Consider the following 14,366-nt stretch of genomic DNA (forward strand, 5'->3'; position numbering starts at 1 on the left):
GTTATTATTGCAACTTGGACTTACTTTAAGAACAAGGAAAATGGACATTCAAGCGTATCCTCTAATTTATGAAGAAAAACATAACGCTATTTATTGAATTTCTTAGTTCTAAAAATAAATGGCAAAATTCATTTGTAATAGGGGATACGTGACTGCTGGGCCCAAAAGCTCGTGTTTGGATATAAATCCCATTGACTTGAAGATTGTTAGGTCTGTTTTGATTATACAAACTGCCATCAGCTGGTCTCTTTCCACAAGTGGAAAATATGAAGACATCTACTTTTGAGTAATTCTTCGCATTTTTTCCAAACTGGGGAAGGGAAATGATGGCAGCATTTGACCTCTAATGTCCCTTCCAGTTTTTACATTCAATGACTATCAGTCTGAGAAGACACACATTTTCCCTTTCAGGACTCCTGTGATGGTAAATAACCAAGTCTGGCCAGCACCATTGTAGGACTGCTTTTTTGGTGTACTCACCACAATTATAAGGCAACTACAGTGTTCTTGGGTTGGGTACCAAGTGTACTAGTACAAGAGGAACGAGATGTTCTGGTAGTATTTACACCTGATTTTCTGGGATTTCTAAAACTTGATGATTTCAGGTCCTTCGCAACATGGTACACTGTGCAGACCTAAGCAACCCCACCAAGTCCTTGGAATTATATCGGCAGTGGACAGACCGCATCATGGAGGAGTTCTTCCAGCAGGGAGACAAAGAGCGGGAGAGGGGAATGGAGATTAGCCCAATGTGTGATAAGCACACAGCTTCTGTGGAAAAATCCCAGGTATCTAATATGCAATTTTCGAAGTTTCTGTGAGCTCTGCAGATTGTAGAACTGGAAGGTTCTATCAAATTCCTGAAGCTATAAGGGAGGAACTACCCATTTAGTTCCATTTTACTCGTGACTCATTTGCCTTCTCCATTTTACTCAGTTTCACAGGGTGGAAACAAAGCAGTCCTCAGAAACCCGTCAAAGTGTGGTCTGTGTATCCTCAAGCAGTTTAGGGAGTTGTCTATGACCTGAACTCAGAGCTACTCAGAGCTACTACCTCCCCACACCCATCTCTCCAGATTTCTCTTACCCCTATCCTTATCCAAGAGCTCTACCCTTCATCCTTGCTTCCCCCACCCTGGGTCTGCTGCCCCTCCATAATCAAGTGCACTGCCAAGTGTGGATTTCATTCCACACACCTCTTCCACCTCACAGTCGATGCCCTGTCCTGTGTCCCCTTCCAAGGTTGCTTCTCCACATCTGAGAACATGTTGACATCTTCTGATCATGTCTAGAGGTACAGATTCCCTATGTGCTGAGGACTAGGGACAATATGCTGGAGTCTAGAGGATGCAGAAATGCCTCAGATACCTCTAGCTGCAGAGTATATAGCACTAGAAGTATCGATATCCCCACAAAGGCTTCAGGACCTGCTGAAATGTTGTGTTTTTCAGAGCAACAAATGACCTGAGCAAGGTAGTCATGATTGAGAATAGGTCTATAGGCTATTCAAGGTCTTTATCACAAAAACATTAGGAGGGCTTTTTGTTAGTGTGTATCCTCTTTCTCCACTATCTGCCACCCCCCAATTTACACATACTTGTAATATCGATGCAGAGTTCCCTTGTAATTATTATTTTGCTGTTTCTTAAAGAAACCCAGTCAAATGAGTTTAATATCTGTGAACGTGCTCTAAAAGGCTAATATACTCTAAAAATGCACGGTAATATTAACTTATCAGGGCCAATTCAAATCCCCTAAAGCCTTAATTAGAATAATGAATTAATTAACTAGAATAATGCCTGTTTATTATCAACAGTGGTATTTTATATTTTTGTAGTGTTCCATGTGATTTTCTACACATTTCCCCCTACGTGGTCCTATTTGAACCTCCAAATAGCTTTGTGAGATAGAGCAGCTATTTTCCCAGTGTGTCAGGTGGAGAAGCTATCCCCTGGCTCATTTCACCAGCTCTTTAGTGACCCAGCTACCCTCCACCCAGAGCTCTTTACTCTCCATCACTGTAGACAAGTCTCCCTGTTGCCATGACATCAAGGCCCACTCTGGTGTTTCCCGCAGATGAGCTCTAGCAAGCATTGTCTGAGTAGTCTGGCAATAAAGCCCTTGACTATGTGCTCTTAGGATTTGTAGAGCTCTCTCTGACCCAGGGCCTAGGAAATAAGTGGCTAGAAGCTAGCTTTCAAAAAAAGTGCCAATCATTTAGCAGAAGCAAAACAAATGAAGAAAGGAAATGACCGCACTGCATTTAGCTGATTCCATTTTCTCCATTGCCTTGAGCTTATTTTTTCAGGTCCCTGGAAAACACCTTGAAAATAGTCTCTAAAATTCATTAAATACAAATAATGAAGTAAAAGGGAGGAAAAGGGAGTGAGTGGAAGCAAGAGAAATAACTGAATCATCTGCACACAAGTTCACATAACTAATGCAGATCAGAGATGTCCCAGCTTTGGTGTGAGTTATGTTAAGATTAGGGAAGCACCAGGGAGGAGGAGGAGATAGATAGGTCGATAGATAGATGATAGATAATGATAGATAGATAGGTAGATAGATAGATAGATAGATAGATAAAAGTTGATAGATATAAATAATAGGTACATATAGATACAAAAGAGTCACATAGGAACTGTGATCTATGAGATGATTTGCCAAAAAACAGAATGCTGTTAAAGGAAAGGTTTCCAGTAGTGTGGAAAGATAGCTATATCATGTCCCATGGGCACGTAGAAGTTGCTCTTGCTCATTTACCTCGGAATCTGGACCCAGCATCTCTCCAGTTCCCCAGACCAGGACAGGGGAATTCCATTCCCTCATTCAACTTGTGCCTATTCTTTCTCACAACCTGCCCCCACCCCCAGTGTTTCCTGTTTGTCCGACAATGGAGAGGTCAGCATAAGGCCACTGAGCCAGCTCATGCAGGATGCATAGCCCCTGTGTAAACCATAACAGAGCCATAGCCTCATATTTATTCACAGGAACACTAGCAAAGGAACTGCTTAATTGTTTTTATTTTCCCTCCTTTCTCCTGATGGAAGTGACTATACCCTGTGGGATCTAAGACAATTGCAGACATGTCCACAGAGGGGATCTTTGTTTGTTTAGGGTCTTGAAGTATCTTCAGATGTTTTACCATACTCATCTACAAACAAGAGCCTTCCACTCTGAGAAATTTCAGAGTAGTCAGGGGCTGTCTCCCCTTCCTTTTGGAATAGCGGCATATTTTAAATTTATCAGGAAAAGAATGTCGAGTCAGAACTCATTAGACCTGGAGCTTCCTTCTTTGTGGAATGACTCACAGAATCCAAGTAGTGACAAAGTCATTCCCAGTCAGGGTTACATCCAGACTTCTTATCTGGCACACGTGAAAGGAAAAGTAGTCAGTTATAGTGAGACAAACACAGGCTCTGGGATCAGACAAAACTGGGCCTAAGTTCCAGCTCCACTGCTTAAGCTAAGTTCCAGCTCCTCCAGGCTCTGTGATCTCTGACAAGATATTTCATCTCAATGAGTGTTAGTTTCCTCCTTTGTAAACTGCGGGTAACAGTACTTCCTCTGTGGACTTAAGAGCAATAACTTGGATATTAGATCCCGGGGAGGGTGTATCATGTAGTATATACTGAAATACAGAATCCATTATTATTGATCCCCCTTCGGTTGTTGTGGCTCGTTATTTACCTAGAAACCAGGATAGTTTGTTAGGTTTTCAAGAGTCCATCACAATAACTGGGGTGTAACTTTATTTTCTTCCAGGTTGGTTTCATTGACTACATTGTCCATCCACTCTGGGAGACCTGGGCAGATCTGGTGCAGCCTGATGCCCAGGACATTCTGGACACGTTAGAAGATAATAGAAACTGGTATCAGAGCATGATACCGCAGAGTCCCTCCCCACCACTGGACGAGCAGAACAGAGACTGTCAGGGTCTGATGGAGAAGTTTCAATTTGAACTGACCCTTGAAGAGGAGGATTCCGAAGGCCCTGAAAAAGAGGGAGAGGGTCACGACTATTTCAGCAGCACAAAGACACTTTGCGTGATTGATCCTGAACATAGGGATTCACTAGGAGGGACTGATGTAGACATTGTGACAGAAGACAAGTCCCCTATCGACACATAATTGCCTTCTCCGTGTGGAGATGAACATTCCACCTTTGACAAGCATGCCAGCTGTATGGTAGGGCCAGCCCATCACGGGGGCCTGGGCCTGCACGGGACAGGGCCATGTGGCCTTTCCAGTTACTTGAGTTTGGAGCCAGAATGCGAGACCATGAAGCAGATAGCAGTTCAGAAAATTCCACGGCTGACTTGCCTTGCCTGCAAGCTTAGTGGAGAGCTGAAGCTTTATCTGGTACTGGAGGCCAAGATCAGATCCTGAGTAAATGGCTTGAAAATAGAAGACACAAAACTGAGAGATTTTTCTGCACTAAGTTTTGGGAATCTGTCCCCTCTAGTGACTGAACTGACTGATTAATAACTTCATTTATAAATCTGCTCACCTGTCCCCTTGTCTGCCAACCTGTGTGCCTTTTTTGTAAAACATTTTCACGTCTTTAAAATGCCTGTTGAATACCTAGGGTTTAGTATCAACTTCTACACAGATAAGCATTCAAAGTGGACATAAACTTTTTTGACTCTTTCTGGGAAAAAAAAAAAAAGGAAAGCAAATGGTCTTCCTTCTTTCTTGGGCAATATCTTTCACTTTCCTACAGTTACTTTTGCAAATAGAAAGGACACGCTTCTAACCACATTCTACTTCCTTCCCTTATTGTCCCATCCAGCTTGACGGTTGCCCGTATAACTTATCTCTGTTTGCCTGCTTACAGCAGTATTTTTTCTCCTCTTAGAACTTCACTTCTTGTGCTGCAAACAGAATAAAGTGAGCAAACTAAGAGGTAGGAAAGGGTAATTGTGTTGTTCACAGTAACAGTCTGTGTAAAATTCAGCTCCATTAGGCAGCGCACCATGTTATGTCCTGAACCCCTGGGCCGCTGGGTGCTGCACGGTCCCCATCCTATCCCCTCCCCCATCAGTCTCCACCCAGTTACCCTGTTTTCAATTGGATGCTGCCGTCTTTCTCTTGCACTGCCTTCTGTGCTAACACCTCCATTTCTGTTTATAACAGTATATTTATTACTTAATGTATATAATGTAATGTTTTGTAAGTTATTAATTTATATATCTAACATTGCCTGCCAATGGTGGTGTTACATTTGTGTAGAAAACTCTGCCTAAGAGTTGCGACTTTTCTTGTCACGTTTTTGTATTGTGTATTATATAACCTGGACATCGCTTAAGAGAGACATACGACCCCTTCCCCAGTGAGGACATTCGTGGGCTTTTATTCAGAAGGTCTGCCCTCTTCCCCATCTGAGTTGCTAATACTGCACAACCCCTTTGTGAACCAGTTTTGGAAACAGGATTCTCACATTAGATACTAAATGGTTTATACTGAGCTTTTACTTTTGTATAGTTTGATAGGGGTAGGGGGCAATGGGATGTAGTTTTCACCCATGTTCTATCCAAATCTGTGTATGCATGAATTGGGTTATAACTGGGTTCTACTATAATTGTGGCTTTGGTTTAAACAGTAACACTACATTTGCTCGCAGGTGGTTCTTCTGAGTGTTCCCAAACTACTGACTTTGAAAGCCTCTTGCCTGCCATTAAGCAGGAATGTCATGTTCCCATTAATTACAAAAAAACACAATAAAACAATGTGAATTTTATAATAAAATGTGAACTGATGTAGTAAATTATGCAAATGTGAAGCTTCCGATAACACTTGTTAGGCCTCATACTGACTTCAGTCTCCGTGTGTAAAATATATTTCATGCTTTCAGTTCAGCATTGTAACTCACTAGTTAAAGAAATGGCACAAACGTGCATGACCGATGGGTTTGTATGTCTATGAACACTGCATTATTTCAGGTGGACATTTTATTGTTTTCAAAAGTTTCTCACAATGTATGTTATAATAGTATTATTATTATTATTATATATTGTGCTCAAATGCATTCGTAAGAGACTTTTATATGAAAGTGAATAAACAAAAGCATGATTAGATTAGACTATAGGCCCAATTATTTTGTGGTTAGTTCTGACCTATTAAAAGCAGATCTTTTTTTCTCTTCTCTCCTACCATACCCCACGAAGAAAACCAACTACTTTGCCTGGCCAACCCCGCAACTGCAGTTTCAGAATCTGTGTCCAAAAAGTCCCCTAGCTTGGAACGTTTCACGTTTTCTTAGCAAATATCCATGCAGCTCAATGATGCGGGAAGGGAGGTGGTAAAGAAAACAAACAAAACCACTTTAAGAATCTGAAGAGTTTAATCCACTAGATGAATAAAGGGACTCTCCAGCTTGGCTGGGTCCTCCAGAAAAGTGAATCATGGAACCAGAGAACATTAGCTTCATGTCATCAGATGGTCCCACTGATTCATTTGACGAAGAATCTGAGGTCCAAAGAGTCATCTTCAAGCACCATTGACAGAGTACTGGTTGACTCTCAGTGGTCTTTTTGACCATTCATGGAGTCTCCTATTGGTCATATGGTTATGTTTTTCTTTATGGAAAGAGCTATATAAATAGCATAGGCAAAAATACATAAACACTTTGTTGAAATTTTAAAATCAGCTTTAAAAAAATTTTACCCTGGGATGCCTGGGTGGCTCAGTTGGTTAAGCGTCTGACTTCGGCTTAGGTCAAGATCTCATGGCTTGTGGGTTAAGCCCTGTGTCCAGCTCTGTGCTAACAGCTCAGAGCCTGGAGCCTGCTTCGGATTCTGTGTCTCCTTCTCTCTCTGCCCCTCCCCTGGTCATGCCCCCCCCCCCCCCCGTCTTTCAAAAATAAATAAACATTAAAAAAATTTATCCTAAGAAGTGTGTGTGTGTGTGTGTGTGTGTGTGTGTATGGTAAGGAAGGCCACAAATAGGAATCAGTGGATAACGCATAATATTTTAACCACAGGGAACTGGCTTGTGAACAAGTAAATGGATCTGTCTAGAAGCATTCCACTCAATAACCTGAAATTAGTGAATTTCTTTACAAAGACAAGACACGCCAACATTGCAGAACCAGTCTGCCAGGTTGCAGAGCTAATGTGCATAGCACTTAGCTACCATCCCTGATTTCTGATTCCATCGCCATCATCTCTGAGCTCTTACAGATTAAGTGACAAAGTGAATAGGTTAGCATAGTCACAGGTGTGACTTCTATAATGTTTATAGCTATAAATATTTATAAATATGCACAGGCATGTTTTCTACAGAGAAATGGGTTTTAATCCTTGCCGTAAATGAGAATCACTTGGGGAATACTTTTTTTTTTTTTTTTTTTTTTTTACTATTAATGTTTGGGCCTCACCCACACTCCCAGATTCTGTTTGAACTGGTCTTGAGTACAGCCTGGGCACCAGATTTTTCTGATTCTCCCAGGTAATCATAATATGCAATCTAAGTAGAGAGCCACTGCTCCTGAAGAGAGGGCCACGCTTGTGTCTAAAGCTTTTTGTCAGTCTGTTCAAGGTGCTATAATAAAGCACCACAGACTGGGTGGATGAACAACAGAAGTTTATTTCTCACAGTTCTGGAGGCTGGTCCAAGATTAAGGTGCCAGCATAGTTAGGTTCTGGTAAGGGCCCCCTTCCTGCATCATAGCTGCTACCTTCTTGCTGTGTCCTCACTTGATAGAGAGGGCTACAGATCTCTCTGGACCCTTTTATTATTATAAGGGCACTAATCCCATCACGGGCCCCACCCTCATGACTTAAGCACCTCCCAAAGTCCTCACCTCCTAATACCATCATCTTTGGGAGTTAGGATTTCAACAGATAAATTTGGGGGGAGGGGCAGACACAAACATCCAGGCCATAGCAACTTTCTTTGACTGCAACTATCTTCAGATACTGTGCATCCACCATGGCCAGATGCCAGGTCAGGTACATAGATGAGACCAGGCATCAGAGATGAGTTACACAGAGCTCTACATTCCAGGAGCTTGCAGTCGGCTATGTTGCTCACCATCTGCCGTGCGGAACACAAAATCATAATTATGTTCTCAGGAAAACCACAATGAAGATAAATCTAAAAGAAAGTTAATCATCTGGTTCTAGAACATAGATAATAAATGTAACCATTCTCTTATCTATGATGGCATATCAGTGTTCCTGATTGCAGGGAGCAACTGCGAAGCAGAAATTACTATGGCATCTTTGCCAAGGCTGAGGGTGATACCTTAGTACTTACCAAAATGTGTAGGCCAATTTATAGAGTCAGGAACTGTCAGAGTTCCACAGCGTGGCCTTCCCTTGGTATTTTCCCACAGGCTTATTGTGACATGTGTTGGAAGTCATGGAAATTCTCAGTCCACTGAAGGAAGCCTAATGGAGTTCAAGTGAAAAAGGGTGGTTTATTTCATGGATTCTGGACCAAGTGGCCTGGGTTTAAATCCTAACTCCTCCATTTACTAGCCACACAATCATAGACAAGTCACCTACTCTCTGGGTTTCAGTAAAATGGGGATTATTCATTTGTCAGGTGGGGGGTAATAATTCCAGGACTTTCCCACCATTCCATTGCTACTTCTCTGAGTGCATGTCTTAGTTATTGATCAAATCAATGATCATGAGCCTTAAAACCTGTGAAATCAAGGTAAGGCAGGAAGGCTGGCAAATTCCCTTTATAAACCCAACATTAATGCATCCTGTACCCCTTAAAAAGGATTCATCAAGCCGGTTATCTCCCACATTCTTCAAGATTCACATCAGGTGCCCTCCTATAGGAAGCTTCTTTGATCCCTAAGGTTGGAATAAGGACTCTTGGGATGCAGAAGCTCCTAGAACATCCTGTGCTTTACCTGTGTAATTAGCTGTGTAACATTGAGCAAGTCACTTAACCCTCCCGTGCCTTAGCTTTATCATCTATAAAATAAAGATAAGAATAATACCTAGATTATAGTGGGTTATGCAAGAATTACATGAGTTGATATACATAAAAGTCTGAAATATTATAATTATGAAAACCTAACGCTACTAAAGTCAAGTTTTTCTCTTTCCCAAAAGACTGTAACTCAATGAAGTCAAAAGCTGGAGCTTATTCCCTATTAAATTTCCAGCGTCCAATCCAATATCTGAAACAAATATGCTTTTGTCAAACTGTACTGAATCAAATGGTTTTATGCAAGGGTAAAATGCAACCTCATGCTTTTCAAACCAAAAAATAAGGTGTTGGTCTCTGAGTCCTGGAATGATAAAGCCATATAATTTCCTCAGAGATCATCTGGTCTACCCCTTTACTTTTATAAATAAAGAAACTGAGGCTTAGAGATGGCCAGTGACCCACCTGAGATCAGTGTATTAATGTTGTAGAGCCTCAGTAAACAAGTACTGCAAACCAGGGGTCTTAAACAATGGAAATTTGTTGTCTCACAGTTCTGCAGGCTAGAAGTCCAAGGTTATGGTGGTGTCAGGGTCAATTCATTCTGAGAGCTATGAAAGACAATCTGTGTATGCCTCTCCCCTCACTCCTAGTAACTGGGGGAATCTGACATTCTTGGCTTGTAGATGCTGCACCCTAATCTCGGCCTTCATGTTTACATGGCGTTCTCTGTGTTTATGTGCCTGCACCCAAATTCCCCCTTTTTATAAGGACACCAGTCATATTGGGTTAAGGGCCCACCCTACTCTGATATGACTTCATTTTAACTCATTATATCTAGAACGACCCTGTTTCCAAATAGAGTCACATTCTGAGGTACTGGGGGTTAGGACTCCAACATGTAAATCTGAGGGGGGGATATAATTCAGCCCATAACACACAGTCACTCACCAGAAGTTTTCCTAATTTCTTAGTTGTCTTTTGGCAACATCATGGGGTTTGGGAGCCTTAGACACCCATTCAACTTCTCTGCACCTCAAACTTCTCTCTAAAATCAGAGGAAGAGACTACATGTCTGAACAGGTACTACCCAGCTATAAAAGGTTTAATGCTAAAAAAACTGTTTAATGCTTTATACCAAGGCATTTTTGTTTTCTTAAGGTCTTTTTGAGTTCTTCAAACATATTAATTACTTAATTATTAATTATTTCCTTGGTGTAGCTAGATGCCACATGGAGAAGAGAAAGCAGGACCTTGGGGTAGTAGGAAAAACGTAGCCCAGGGGTTAAAAGCTTAGGCTCTGAAGGTGAACAGATCCCAGTTCAAATCCCTGCTCTTCCCCTTCCTAGCTGTGTAACCTGGGACAAACTCTTAACCTCTTTAAGCCATAGTTCCTTCCTCATTAAAATGAGGAAAATAATAATAACCCTTTTGTGAGGTTTCTGTAAAGACTAGTGAACGATGCATAAAGCGGTGTCAGCCGTTATACTCAGATATCAGCTAAGGCTTCATTCTTTCCACAAATATTGATAAAGTGCAAATGATGTGCCAGATACTGTGTGATGAGCAAAATACACAAAATCCCTGCCCTTAGAAAGTTTGTATTTTTTAGTGAGGCAGGAAAACCCAAAGAAACAAGAAGAGAAATACTACAGTATCAGGTTGTGTGATATGTTGCCACAGGGTGGGTAAGTGACAGTGGTTTCAGAACAATGGCTCTGGAGTTCCACAGCCCAGGTTGGAATCCCAGCCTCACGCCTTGTTAATGGCACAGACCAGGGTACAGCAAATACAAAGTGTGCCTGTCAACTTCAAAGAACAGCTAGAAGGCCAGGAAAGGGAGAAGAGTAGGAAATAAAATTGGCAGCCAGGTCACAGAGAAGTGTTAGGCTCTTATAAGGACCTCTCAAAGTCCTCGGAAGGTTTTGAGCATGGGATTGATAGGATCAGATCTGTATTTCTAAAAACTTACTGAGACCCATTAGAGGGCTACTGCTATCATCCTCTGAAGTGTCAGGAACTTGATAAGATTAGCCATGGTAGGAGTGGTTGAGACTTGGAAGACGGGATATATTTTCAAGGCAGAGACAACAGGACTTGCTGATGGATTTGAAAATGGAAGTCCAGGAAAAGGAGTGAGAAAGATCCCAAAGGTGTAGCCTGGGCAATCCAGTGAATGGTGGGAACATTTCCTGCAATAAGGAACATTAGAAGGGGAACAGATTTTGGTGGGTTGGAGGTGTTTTTGGTTATCCACGTGGAGATGCTGTGGAGGCAATTAGGTGTATGAGTCTGAAGTTCAGGGAAGAGGTCATTAAAGTCCTAAAGTTATCAGTGAATAGGCTCCCTATTTAACTTATCCATGTGGACTGTTTCACCCCAAATCAATCCTGACCCAAAATATGGCCACTTCACAAGGTTCCTCGAGAAGTATGCCCATACCAAGAATTTTGTGATTTTACAGAATTTTATAGAAACAGCAGTTGGGTCTGGGGAGGGCACGCTCAACAACACACTGCTTTCTGGACTGTCCAGCTGCCTGATTCCCTCTTCTCCTTCCACTCTGTCCTTTAACCCACTGAAACTCCCTCTCAGGAGCAAAAGCAGTTATTTTTCCTGGCTGTTGCACCACTGTTACCATTCATCTTTTGTTGATGGGGCATGATTTGGAAGAATCTCCCTTCAAAACCAAAGAGCTTCTCAATATGTTCTTTGTGCATTATATACATTGCTCTCCCAAGAGAAATTCAGATGTAAGAATCTTTCTCCATCTCATATCTCTTCACCCCCCAAAATGGTAGGTCTCACAAACTTTCTGAGAGTAAGTGAGGATAAGGCAAAGCTCAGGTGTTTCCTTATGGCCCCAACCTTGTCCTTGTGCCTGATTTGCACTGATGCTTGAGCATTGCCCTCTGGCTCAAGTGAGTGGCTAGGACTTGGGCTCTTGGGTAGTGATCTTAAGTCCTGTTTTCTTTCCTTCCCTCAAATTTTACCCCATCTCTTTATGAACTCCTCTCATGTCTTTGGTAGGACAATTCTACCAGGCCCTTTTGTTGCTCAGAACGCTCTTTGCATCTCCTGCTTTACCCTAAGCAGCTCTCACACGTCTTTGTAGTTCAGTGCCCTGAATGCAGGCTCTGGAATGAGTATGAGTGGAAACCACAAATAAAAGCAAATAAAAAGTGGTCTATTACAACACAGGGGGAAGAAGAAAAGTGTCCTTTTTGGATGCTTTGAGATACAGTATGTCATGTCCGGTATAGCTGTTTTCAATAGCTATTTTGTTTATATTCCATTTTTATCTTTTCCATTGACTTTTAACCTAACTCCCAAGTAAGATGTGGTTCCACATGTCTCTAGCTTCTTACGTGTAGATCTCAAGAAGAACCAGGCCAGAGTGCCCAAGACTAAGCAACTGTAACCGATGTGAGGGCAGGGGCCATGTCAGTGCTTTGTTCTCTGTTTCCACAGTGCCTAGCACCAGGCCTGGCACAGAGTTGACGCTCAAAGATCTGTTGAATAAATCTAGATATTGATTACACCAAGACCCCAGTTAATAAGAAGAAGATGAGAAAAATGTACATTCCAGGAAAACTGACTCTTAGTTTCTCTCACTGGATTCCAGATCCATTCTCACTGTTTCCAGATCTGTCTCCCTACTCAACACTGAGCCCCTCCAAGCTAGGACAATGTTTTTCATTTTGTTTCTTTTCTTTTCTTCTTCTTTTTTTTTTTAATGCTTATTTATTTCAAGAGAGACACAGACAGAGTGTAAGTGGGGAAGGAGCAGAGAGAGAGGGAGACACAGAATCTGAAGGAGGCTCCAGGCTCTGTGCTGACAGCTCAGCTCTAACTCACAAGCTATGAGGTCGCGACCTGAGCCTAAGTCGGAAGCTTAACTGACTGAGGCACCCAGGCACCCCATTTTGTTTCTTTTTCAATCTTTGTGTTCCTCAACACCAACAGCACTGTGCTTGCCCTACGTGAAAGGAGTGTCCACTGATGAAATGACCTAAGAAACAAGAAAGAAAACCTTGTTATTGAAATTACCTGTGAACTGTATCTGTCTACTTTATTCTCTTGGGAAAGGAACAGAGTATGCTGGGGAAAGCAAGATTTGATAATTTTGTGTTATGGACCTTGTTCTGCCCCTGCCTAATTGTGGGAATTTGGGCAAGTCCCTTAAATTTTTTGAGTCTAAATTTTGTCATAATTAGATGGAATGAGCAATAGACAGCTAAAGTTGGAATCAGATATAGCATTACATATAGTAGCTACTCTGTAAATCTTTATTGTCAGCATGTATGTTCTTATGGACGGAAGAATAATTGAAAGTTAAAATACTTTTATAAAGTCCTTTCTGGGGTGCCTGGGTAGCTCAGTCAGTTAAGCACCTGAATCTTGTTGTTGGCTCAGGTCATGATCTCATGGTTCTTGAGGTCCAGTCCCACACTGGGCTCTGTGCTGGGATCACAAAGCCTGCTTGGGATTCTCTTTCTCTCTTTCTCTCTCTCTCTCTCTCCCTCCCCAGCTCACATGCACACTCTTTCTCCCTAGCTTTCTCTCTCTCAAAATAAATAAATAAATAAATATTTCAAAAAGTCACCTTCTGTCTTTGAAAAGCATAACGCAGCAATTCCTTTTGATTAATTTAGGGTTCTGTAAATTAAGTTCCAATTAATCTAGATTTTTTACACACACCTCAAGATTTCAGGGGATAAAGGCTCTCACTCCACCCCACCAATATGGGGTAATGCTGACATTGATGTGCTCATGGAAATGGAAGGAAACACGTTAAGTCATAACAGCCCATCCTCCTCCAATGCAGCAGATTCTTCAAAAATATGCGTGACTGAAAGCTTCTACTGATAGAGAACTCAGCATATTCTTTTGAGATGTTGTAAACTGTTAGGTTTGTGAGACGGTATCCAATTGTGTCTTCTAGAGCAGTCTCTCTGGTGTACTTTTGTATATAATTCCTCTTCTAATTTCTTGTTTCAATTGAAAATAAGAGCCAAACACTCAGAGTTTGTGACTACATGGCCCTGGGAAAGATAATATAACCTCTGTGCCTCCATTTCCTTATCTGTAAAACAGAAATGATAATAATACCTATGTCAACACTTCTTGTGAGGATTAAATGGATTGTGGCTGAAAACTTTCAGATTAGTGCCTGGCCTGCAGTACATATGAACAGATATTAACTCTATACAGCTAGAGGTAGCATGCTTTCTACATTGTAGTTCCTTCAACCATATTTCATATGACTTAAATTTATCATTCTTGTCAAATTATTCTGAGCTCACTCACATTGACAGTGTTTTCTTAGGATGAGTGTTCCAGAAGCAAGAACCATATTTCAGTCATGGTAGAGCACAGTATGACTCTGGCCTTTCTTTGTTCTGAGCACTGTTCCATAGCCCAAGATTGTGTTCATTTGGGGAGAAGTCAGTGACTCACCCTGATGATTCATAAGGT

At 41.6% G+C, this 14,366-nt stretch overlaps 1 protein-coding gene and 1 long non-coding RNA gene across 6 annotated transcripts in view; one reads left to right on the forward strand and one right to left on the reverse strand.

Annotated features, from left to right (window-relative positions):
- The window catches only part of PDE4B (phosphodiesterase 4B), a 522,088-nt gene extending 516,007 nt beyond the window's left edge, over positions 1-6,081 (forward strand). For all 5 annotated transcript variants that reach the window (XM_027058961.2, XM_027058960.2, XM_027058962.2 and 2 more), the window contains 2 exons: positions 606-788; positions 3,765-6,081. In XM_027058961.2, the coding sequence (XP_026914762.1) occupies positions 606-788; positions 3,765-4,130 (549 nt within the window). In that variant the 3' untranslated portion in view covers positions 4,131-6,081. The remainder of the gene's footprint in view (positions 1-605; positions 789-3,764) is intronic.
- A 1,238-nt stretch (positions 6,082-7,319) lies between these two features.
- LOC128313883 (uncharacterized) lies at positions 7,320-13,375 on the reverse strand. Its single transcript, XR_008294931.1, has 3 exons — positions 12,747-13,375; positions 9,840-9,936; positions 7,320-8,392 (listed from the first exon to the last, which is right to left on the reverse strand). It is a non-coding gene; the product is annotated as an uncharacterized LOC128313883 (long non-coding RNA).
- Positions 13,376-14,366: the final 991 nt, after the last annotated feature.

The sequence above is a fragment of the Acinonyx jubatus genome, chromosome C1 (assembly GCF_027475565.1).
Source record: "Acinonyx jubatus isolate Ajub_Pintada_27869175 chromosome C1, VMU_Ajub_asm_v1.0, whole genome shotgun sequence".
Taxonomy (NCBI): domain Eukaryota; kingdom Metazoa; phylum Chordata; class Mammalia; order Carnivora; family Felidae; genus Acinonyx; species Acinonyx jubatus.